Genomic DNA, 10,381 nt, shown 5'->3' with positions numbered 1-10,381 from the left:
TTTATTTTCTGAAATTTTTTAGTTGGATGTTTGTCTAAAGGTTTTTTTATAGCCTACGTTACTGGTTTCAGAAGGTTTGGATAACATAAAAATGTAACAATCTCATAATGTTAGAAGGATGATACGACTTGTTTCCTTAATGATCGCATAACCAAGAAAAAAAAAAAGTTTTGAATGTTCAGAGAACAGTCAGAAATTACATTTTCATAACTTAAAGGGAACGTTAGCAAAACATTCTTAGAACACATTTCTGTTAGAACACAGTAAGAGACCCTGTTATTATCTTGTTTATCTGAGTGGATACTTTAAAAAAATGCAGACAGATGTGGTTTACAGCTGTTGAAATGGTCAGGAGAAGAGATGTCTCCTGCTAAAGCCAGAGGAAACATACACTACACAACACACACACACACTTACCCTGCTGGATAATGCCACTGCTGATGTCACGGGTGATCTCATCACACACAATTCAGCAAAGGTGAGATGTGCTATTTATGGTGAGAAGCTATGACCATAAAGCTGAACGTCAAATGTCTTCTGGAGAGAAACTGAATTTAAGGTTCATGAAATGCATTTAGACCAAACCTCATGTGAATATATATATGTCCATTCTGTTAATGCTATTCTTATTCACTCACAATTTCATATCTCTATTCAAAGTAAATCAGATATTCCACAGCCACTTGTGCATATCTACATTCAGAGAACATTTATAAACAATGTTTTAAATGGCAATGTTAGAAAAACCTTTTGTCTCAGATGCTATAAAATCAATGTGGATAACATAGCTCAGATCATGTTCTTGGAGAGAGAAAAAAATCTTTAAAAAAAATACTTTTGACAGACTTACTGGCCAATTTAAGCACACTGTAAGACATTGGTGAGACCTATTCTTAAACTCTACTGGAGCCATGTGGGATCACAAGTGTTTTTTTCTCTCAGGACAACCATCTGAAAAGCATGAGACATGAGAAAAAGGTCGACATTTAATCTAATTGCGGTCAAGGAGAAATGACTGAGATCTCATTTGTGAGGTTTTATAAAATGCATCAGAGAAAATGCAGTGCAGGAGCTCCACCCACCTGTGTGTGGTACCTGCTCAGGTGCTCAAACAATAAAAGGACTGTTCACTCTGATAAAGAGGCACTTTCTCTAGAGTCCAGAACATTAGTTGATGTTGACTCAACCCGCTGGCACAGATCACATGCTGAAGGATTACTCGTCTTCAAAGATGATGAAGATTATCCTAAGAGCCTCCACCACCTTAGCTTTTGTTTGGATTGCACTTTTCATGGGTAAGTAGCAGCTATGTTTTAAAAATGTTAAATCACAAAATATAACAATTACCTTTTATGTATCATTGTAACAGGGATAGTTTTCACAAAAATGAAAAATCTGTCATTTTTTACTCACCCTCATGTTGTTCCAAGCCTGTGTGATGATCTTTCTATTGTGGAGCACAAAAGAAGATAATTTAAAAAAGGTCTGTGTTTTTTTTTTGTTTTTTTTTGTCCATACAATGAAAGTAATTGTATTTGTTGTTTTTGACACCATTGACTTTCACAGTACAAAATGTCTTCTTTTGTCTCGCGACACAAGGGTGAATAACTGATGACATTTTCTCATTTTTGATGAAATAATTAAATTATACATTTTAAATATTATGCGAAAAGGATAAAGTCACACAAAAAAAACTTTTTGTGATGAATATATCAAAATCTGATTCAGGTGTAAAGTCTGTCAATATCTCTGCGTGGGATTCCCCAACTGAAAGCACAGATGCCTTGACTCCACATGCTTTTACTTCAGTTATCATGGATCTCAGAATCACTAACCGTGTTTATAATGACTCACTGGCTGACCAGCAATCAGCAGAGTATACAACACTCAAGCAAGAGGTGGAACGACTGGTGAGGGTCTCTTTTTAATCATGCTTGTGTATGTAAAGCATTCATGGGGTATTTACAGTATTCTGGGATATATTACATACATCCAATGGATACAGTATGCCATGAAAGTGAATGGTACAGTGATGGTCTCAGATGGAAATACCATGATTACACTAACAGAAAAGGACCATTTGCCTTAGAATACCATGTTAATAACACAGTTTATATTAAAGTACCATGGTAATACCATCATACTGCCATGTTACAGTATTTTTTGTAAATGTACCAGATTAATGTACCATAGTATTTACAAGATATTATGATGAATGACATACCATGGCACTTCTATTACCATGGTACCAATAAAATAAAATATGCTAATAATTAAAGTACTTTATAGAATATCACAGTATTATCAATGTGATAAATTGAACTGATTAAACGTACTCTATTTTTGAATGCAATGCAAGTCGCTTTAGATAAAATCATCTGCCAAATGCATAAATGTAATGGAAACCATATCATTACCATGGTACCCAGACCAAAAACAAATTGTGATTCCAAGGTACTTTTAAAGTGTAATTATCAACAAAACTAAATCAAAATTAGTGAGCATTTTAAAGGGTCAGTTGAGACGACTGAAGGTACATTTACACAACAACAATGTACTAAAATCGGAGTTCCTTTGTACGGACGACAACGTTGTCAAAACGATCCCCATTTACACGGATCTGCGAAAATGATGAAAACTCTGTATTAATAATGCCAGGCCAGTAGTTGGCGATGTCATTTTGTAAAGGAACACATAATGTGCATGATGTCACCATTTTCACAAATTCGCGTTTTTGTATTTTACACAGAGACGGCAATGGTATTCTTTTCAAAAACTTGCACTTTGAAACCCCTTTAAAAAAGTTTTCGTTTTCAGGCACCCAAAACGCTGTTGTAGTGTAAATGAACAGACAAAACACAAAAACAAAACAAAAAATCAGTTTTTAGTTGAAACTGGTGTCATGTAAACGGCCCCTAAATTGGTTTTACTCTGAAGAATTTTGACTTTTTTCACCATTGTTCTTTCCTTTTTCCAGTTTGAAGATGTTTATGCTCCACCATTTAACACCACTCACCTGATATATTGGGGGACAGAGGAGATGACCTTCAGGTTTGATCAACTAATCTTAGATTTACATCCAATACAACCAAGCGACAGAGAATATCTGATCTTATAAGTGCTTCTCTTGCAGTAATGGGTCTGTGATCGCCACTTCTCGACTGCTGTTTGGGCCGACACAAGTCAATCCAGAGATTGTGAGAGACATCTTTTTGCCTGCGTACAAGCAAATTCCATCGCCGGCACTAGAGATCGACCTCAGCTACATTGAAAGTAAAATAACAGTCAACAATGGTTGCTTTCAGATTTGTTTTCACATTGACTGGGGTTTTTATACTTATAGGATTAAAAGTTAAAGAAATTACCATCTAAAACAGACAAACACAACCCCATTTCACAGGAAAAAGTAACCATTTTACAAGATGGCGATTTTGTATGATTCCATGCAATGTGAAAACCCCTAAACATAACCATTACTAGGGCATAAGCTGAAAGTAGGAAAATGTACAAATGAGACTGTTCACATTCATACAATTTAGCCACCGATTTGCCAAAATGTAAAATAGATATGAATTGTCATGAGATTGTGTTGACAAATACATCAACAACTAATGAAAAGTACATTCAATCCTACCTGCAGATAAACTATCAACTGAAGAACCTTTTGAAGAAGAGAAGAACTTCATCAGTCCACCAACGACAACACACAAAGGAACACCCTTTACAACCACACCCTTTATGGCCATGCCCCTCACATCCACTCCTGCGATCATAACGGACGCCGAATCCCTCACCAGCCGCCTTACATCCACACACACACCTGACATGTCCACCTCTGTTGTTGTGGAAAACATCACACACTTCATCAACTCCACCAACTCCACTCCCTTTAACACCACCACAATGCACCCAAACACCACAACCAACTCACTGATGAATAATACAAGTATTTCTGCAGCGCCCAACAGCACCACCAATGGAGTAACCAATGGGACCACCACTGAAGTCCCTATTGAGACCACCACAGAAGCTGGTACCATCACGTTCCCTTCCAATAGCACCACCACCACTGACACCATCACTACAGTCCCAAATACCACCATCACTGCAACCCCAAAAGGCACCACCACCACCGCCCCCAATAACACCACCACCACTGCCCCCAATAACACCACCACCACTGCGCCCAATAACACCACTACAGCCCTCAAGTCCACTTTTACCTCCATCCACATCACTGTTGTGAACCCGACATTCAGCTCCACTCCATTTCCAACAGCACAGTCCTCGAAGACCACGCCTGTGAATTATCCATCTCCCACTGCCTCCGCTCTGGTGCCGGGATGGGGCATCGCCCTCTTAGCGCTGGCGGCTGTCAGTCTCTTCATCCTCATCATCCTCATCATTCTGGTGAGTGATCGAGGGTGTAGGATCAATATTGTATGAACCTTTGGTTTTATAGGAGAACATGGTAGCAACTTTTAAAATTGTATTGATTGTACATTCATCTGAATAAATAATAAAAATGTATTCAACATCTATATTACCATCTATAATTATAGTGGCGGTACATACCAGATTATATGCAATTTAACCTTTGATATATACCATACTATTAAATGATTACCACATTCATCTAAGACAAAAAATAAGTCGCTGTTTGGATTTAAATAGGCAAATACTTAAGAGTCTATAATTGGATTATTATTGCTGTGATTATTATGTTTCTAAAATGTTATATGTTTTGCAACAGTTCTTCTAACCATAACTGATGGGAGTGTATAGCTTTTCATTTCTTAAACAACCATGTAGAAAAAACACATCATGGCCATATTCCAGGATGACAATGTCAAGATTCATCAGGCTCAAAGTATGAAAGAATGATTCTTCATGCTCGTCCCAACCATTTTCACACATGAATTGGCATCTGAGTCCAGACCTTAAATTCATTGAATGTCTTTGGGATGTGCTGGAGGAGACTTTATAGAGTGCAGGACTCTTGCATTGGCAATACAAGATTCTGACCAAAAATTTATGGAAATAAATGTTATGTTTTTTGCATAACATCAATTTTTGGTCAAGATTTTGTATTGACAATGCAAGAGTCAAGCACTCTGTAAAGTCTCCTCCAGCACATCCCAAAATCCAAACAGAGACTTTATTTTTGGTCAGGCAATGTGTTATTGGTAAAATACTCAAAATAATACCATGGTTCATGTATACATGTACATAAAACCATGATACTATGTCAAAAAGTCAAGGTAATATGGTAGTTTTGTGTCAGTGACTGTACTGTTAAAGGACAAAGGTGTTCCTCCTCTCAGGTGGTGCTCTGGTGCTGTTGTCCAAAACGAAGAGTTTTCGTGAATGAACCTGAAGAGATGAGTCCTCCCATGTACTTCAACCCAGACATCCCCATGTACTCAACGCAAAGCACGTTTGATACAGCCAACGGCAAACAAGCGGTGCGATACAATCCATAATTCATTCTGACGCAACTTAGCTTGCATTTTGTTCCTATAGTTTGTTTATGAAACTAGATTCTATGACAAAAGTGACTCCCTAAAATTTTTAGGACTTTATACCAGCGAGTTCAGATGGTATCAACTCTGACAAACTCTGACAAATGCTTATTCTCTGCTGTCAGTAACTCATGTGGGGTTGTTGAAATTGTTTGTTCAAGACAGTGTTGTTATTGTTATCTAAAACAAAAATGATTACAAATTGTTCATTGAAATAAAGCTGAATAAAATATAAATATTAAATAAAATAATTATTTTAAAAACTTGCAAAAAAGTTTTAATATGTTGTCTTGGCAACTAGCTGAAATAAAACAGGTTAAAGTTGAAGTATTAAAATGATTAAACTGATATAAAAATAAACTGATATAAAAGCTAATAAAATGAAATTTTTTTACAATGAAAATATAAAAATAAAAGCCATTTCAAAATATGAAAAAATACTATAATAATATGTATAAAAAAGTTTTTTTTATAAAGTATAAAAAAGCAACCCCTGAATTAGTCAAAAACAGAACCACAGCATTTTTTGAGAGGATGAAAGCAGCCGTATTAAATCATTAAAGCCACAAATACATATCTTGATTTTTACAATATTTATCTACAACTACAGGACTTACTTTCAAGATAAAAAGGGGGGGTTAACTTTGGTTACCTGCTCGTACAGACAATGGATCTGTTCCTGCCTGTTGCTGGATGAATGGGGGATTTGAGAGTCACACCTATTAGTGAAAACACTGTGAATGGGTAACCTGTAATTTAATGCAAACACTTTTTGAAAAGCATGCAGCGTCCATTTGAACCTGTTCACACGACTAACAATACAACATAAAGCAAATGTTAAGAATGAATGCGAAACGGAAATCTTGGTTTGCAACTTTTAACTATAGTACTGCATCTTTATTGTGGAGGGAAACAGAGGGGTTTTTCAGGAGGGTTCTCCATCCCCATCTCTGTCCATGTAAAACACTGACCCCACAATCACGGATCAGAACTAGGGAAAATTGGCTACTGTTACCTGGCGTTCCAGCGTCCCCGTCGCCTGCACAGGCCCCTCTTTGTGTGGCTCTGACTAAGAAACCTGAAGCGTGGGAAACTCGACTCTCGTTCAGAGACTGTGAGGCCTCCATCTGCGTCTCCTCCATCGTCCAGTAGCCACGGCGTCACCGCTCACAATGCCCTGCCTACATTCGAACAATACCGGGAGCCAGGAGAGAAAGACTTAAACACTGAATCTAGCCCTCATTGAGGCCTCCAGGGCAGAATGCATCAGAGCAGCAGTTTTCGGTCGACAGCTGATCAGAGCAGAGAGTGATTAACTGAACTGAGCTGAACTGAGGCGTTTGTTAGGGCACTGGCATTTATATTAATAACACGCTGGGATGATTCATAGGGATAACGTAAACAAAATGATCAAGTCCTCCAACTTACTTTCCTTATGGACCCAAACACAAAATGGAGAAAGGGTGTAACCACCTAAACAGAAAAAAAGAAGAAACCTATCTTTTATCAAACATTTATTTGCTGTTTCTCGGGTTGTGCGAGACCTCATTAAAATGAAAAGGATGAAAAAGTGTATTTTAACTAGTATACAAAACAACAAATAAATAAAAATGTAAAATGATTTACAATTTAAAAATTAGTGCTGTCAAATCAATTAAACGCAATTAATTGCATCTAACATACAATTTTGTGTTTATATAATGTATATATGTGTGTGTGTGTGTGTACACAGTTGTGATGAGAATTACTAGCACAGGTAAATATGATCAAAGATGGCTGTAAAAAAAATAAATCTGCAGTGTTTATCCTTTTAATATTTGATTTAAAAAAATCACAAACATCTAACCTTTCATTGAAGAATTGAAAGTGGGGGGTAAATCACATTATGAAATAAATGCTTTTCTCCAAAACACGTTGGCCATAATTATTGGCACCCTTTTATTAAATACTTTTTGCAATTAACGTCCTTTTGCCAAGATAACAGCTCTTAGTTTTTCTCTATAATGCCTAATGAGTTTGGAGAACACCTGACCTGAGATCAGAGAACATTCCTCCATACAGAATCTCTCCAGATTCCCAGACCCATGCTGGCGCTTCTTCTCTTCAGTTCACCCCCCTCATTTTCGCTAGGGTTCAGGTCAGGGGACTGAAACTTCGTTTTGTGCTCAGTGACGCATTTTTGTGTTGATTAATGTTTGTTTAATCGTTGTCCTGATGGAAGATCCAACCACGGCCCATTATAAGATTTCTATCAGAGGCAGTCAGGTTTTGATTTTTTATATGTTGGTATTTGCTAGAATCTATGAAACCATGTATCTGAATAAGATGTCCAGGACCTCCAGCAAAAAAATATGCCCACAACATTAAAGATTCAGCGGTATATTTAACCATAGGCATGGGGTACTTTTTATCCCTGTTTGCACCAAACACATCTGGTGGGTTTGCTGCCAAAAGCTCTTTTTAATTTCATCTGACCATAGAATCCGTGAAGTTCTTTTTGAAGATCCAGTCGTGTCTGACAACTGAATATTCTGGAGTTTATTTTTGGATGAGCGCGGATGATTTTTCTTGAAACCCTCCAAAACAACTTGTGGTGATGTAGGAGTTGTTTTTTTGGCTTTCTGACCCCAAGACTCAACTAATCTCTGCAATTCTCCATCTGTGATCTTTGGAGAGGTTTTGGCCACTCAAACTTTCCTCCTCGCCGTGCATTAATACTCCTGCGAAACATAGCTAGTCATAAAGTCATAGCTAGACAATTTCATGTTCTTGGTCACCCTGGTGTGCTAAAAGAAATGTAATATTAATGTTATATTAAACACATATATTATACAAACAAACTTTTATGTCAGATGTGATTAATCAATATGACAGCACTAATAAAAATAATAATAATAATAAATAGTAAAAAAATTAAAAGAAAAATATGCAAACACAAAAATATAAAAGTAATATATAGAATGTAATTTTAAAAAAATCACATGAAAATAAACTAAATATATATTATATATTTAAAAAACAAAACAGTAAAGAGTTCAAACATCATAAAAATATATAAAGGGGGTTACTTTTGACACTATATGTCTTATGCTGAAGGAAGTATTGTTTTATTTTCAGAATTGGCATTATGATGTGCATGTAATGATAACTGACTCTGTTAATAACAGGACGCCAGAGAAAAACCTCCGAAAAACCGGACAGGAATGTACGTGGTGAACAAATGATGGACACAGGTACAGTAAAACACACATGCAGCAGTACCTATGACACACTTAACAAACCCAACAGAGCTCAATCTCACACTTCAGGTTCTCCGACTCCCCAACACTGTCACTCCCTCCACGTGTGAAGAACAAGACCTGAGGAAAAACTTCAGTTGGAAGAATAACTGTCATTCAACCGGCACTGCACTGCAGGAAGCTGAACAGACAGGGAAATGATTTTACATGCCATTACCATCTATTTAGAATTTATTTTCCTACAATATACCTTTGCACAATGTTCTTTGTAACTTTTAAACATGGACTGAATGATGTGATGTATTAACAGTGATTTAGTGAAATTAAAAAGAGTTTCTGAAAATGGCCGTGGGATGACTAGTTTGTTTTCTGGAGGATTGAGGTCAAGAATCAGAGCTGAAATGAGTCACATAATGCAGCACATATGTTTAAATTGCAATGTAGAGCGATAGTGTAACCCATTGTAAGTGTAACATAATTTTTGGCCCTGAGAAAGAGCATAAACATGTGGCTCATGATTGAGCATCAGGTGACAAACTCGGTATGGAATAAACTGAATAGAACTAGTTGGTCGAGGGGCTCTGTAACTTCAGTTCAATTTCTGCTTAAAAGCAAAGAGGAGAAAAATGTCCCAGGCATTATCCTGATGGAGAAATCAAGATATGGAGTATTTGAACAGCAAGAACACAATGTAGAGGAAGGGCAGCAAGTGAAATGCTGCAGATTATCTTTGTGGTCAAGTGTAATCTGTGATGAAATTTCATTTTTCTCATATTTTAGACTCAAAGCTTCAGGTCACACACACACGTGATTATATCCTATAAACAGGTGTGTTTGGCATGATTAATTTATTCTGCATATGAAAGTGTTTGATTATTGTGGAGTTAAAAAGAGACAAAGTGATATTCAGATTTCAAATATTTAAATTACCTCTATATTTTCCTCTTTGTCGCCATCTCTGTTCGAAATCTGCAATTGCAGTTATTCGCGGAATTATCAACTTTACGTGCGTTGTGCCTCGGCACGGCACAGCGCGGATGAATCCAATGTTTTGAGGAGAATGTGCGGTTGTCAGTCGCCGCGCCGGTGTGGATACTGTCATTCGCAATCACAGATTCTACTTTTTGGAAGTATGACCAACATAAGAATTTTCAGTGGAAAATGTCATCTGAACAAGTAACTAACATCCACTTTTGTTCTGACCGACTAAGGGGAAAAATGCATTGCAGTAAATCGCGCTGATTAAATCTATCGATCGCTTATCATATCACGTCAAACCATGCAAATTATACTTAGTTCTCAAATTGTTAATGTTAACAACTACATTTAATGCCCTTCCGATATTTATCCTTGTTTTCGCGTGGGCCGGTTGCAGTCTCTTTTTTTTCTCCGAAGTCTTTCGCGTTTGTTCGGGTGAATCTCCAGTTGTCACTGGTGATTGTCGTTTGAACCTTTCTGGATCCACCATCAAATTGATTTTAATTATATCAAGTGCTGTGAGAAACAGCTATAAATCTCCACCTCCAGCGTCCTCAAACGCAATAAAGTCTACTAGCCGGGACACCTTCTTTATGTGAACAGATGTGACAAGACATGCTTGAATTTCCCGCGGAAATCCAC

At 37.1% G+C, this 10,381-nt stretch overlaps 1 protein-coding gene across 1 annotated transcript; it reads left to right on the top strand.

Moving 5' to 3' along the window:
- The first annotated feature begins 1,275 nt into the window (after positions 1–1,275).
- Positions 1,276–8,887, top strand: LOC307172508 (uncharacterized protein). Its single transcript, XM_079894934.1, has 8 exons — positions 1,276–1,295; positions 1,729–1,910; positions 2,978–3,051; positions 3,134–3,273; positions 3,641–4,410; positions 5,325–5,465; positions 8,690–8,755; positions 8,831–8,887. Exons 1-7 carry the CDS (start codon positions 1,292–1,294, stop codon positions 8,744–8,746), a joined length of 1,368 nt encoding a protein of 455 aa, XP_079751060.1. The 5' UTR covers positions 1,276–1,291; the 3' UTR covers positions 8,747–8,755; positions 8,831–8,887.
- The last annotated feature ends 1,494 nt before the right edge of the window (positions 8,888–10,381 follow it).

The sequence above is a fragment of the Squalius cephalus genome, assembly GCF_949319135.1.
Source record: "Squalius cephalus genome assembly, chromosome: 15".
NCBI classification, from domain to species: domain Eukaryota; kingdom Metazoa; phylum Chordata; class Actinopteri; order Cypriniformes; family Leuciscidae; genus Squalius; species Squalius cephalus.
Note: the sequence above shows the minus strand (reverse complement) of the source record. Positions and strands in the feature narration are given on the sequence as shown.

What these genes read in the sequence shown, in the direction of transcription:
- LOC307172508 (XM_079894934.1), top strand. An exon ending in CGACCTCAGCTACATTGAAA is followed by an intron (nt 3,274 to 3,640) that starts GTAAAATAACAG and finishes TCCTACCTGCAG; the next exon opens with ATAAACTATCAACTGAAGAA. An exon ending in CAGCCAACGGCAAACAAGCG is followed by an intron (nt 5,466 to 8,689) that starts GTGCGATACAAT and finishes TGTTAATAACAG; the next exon opens with GACGCCAGAGAAAAACCTCC.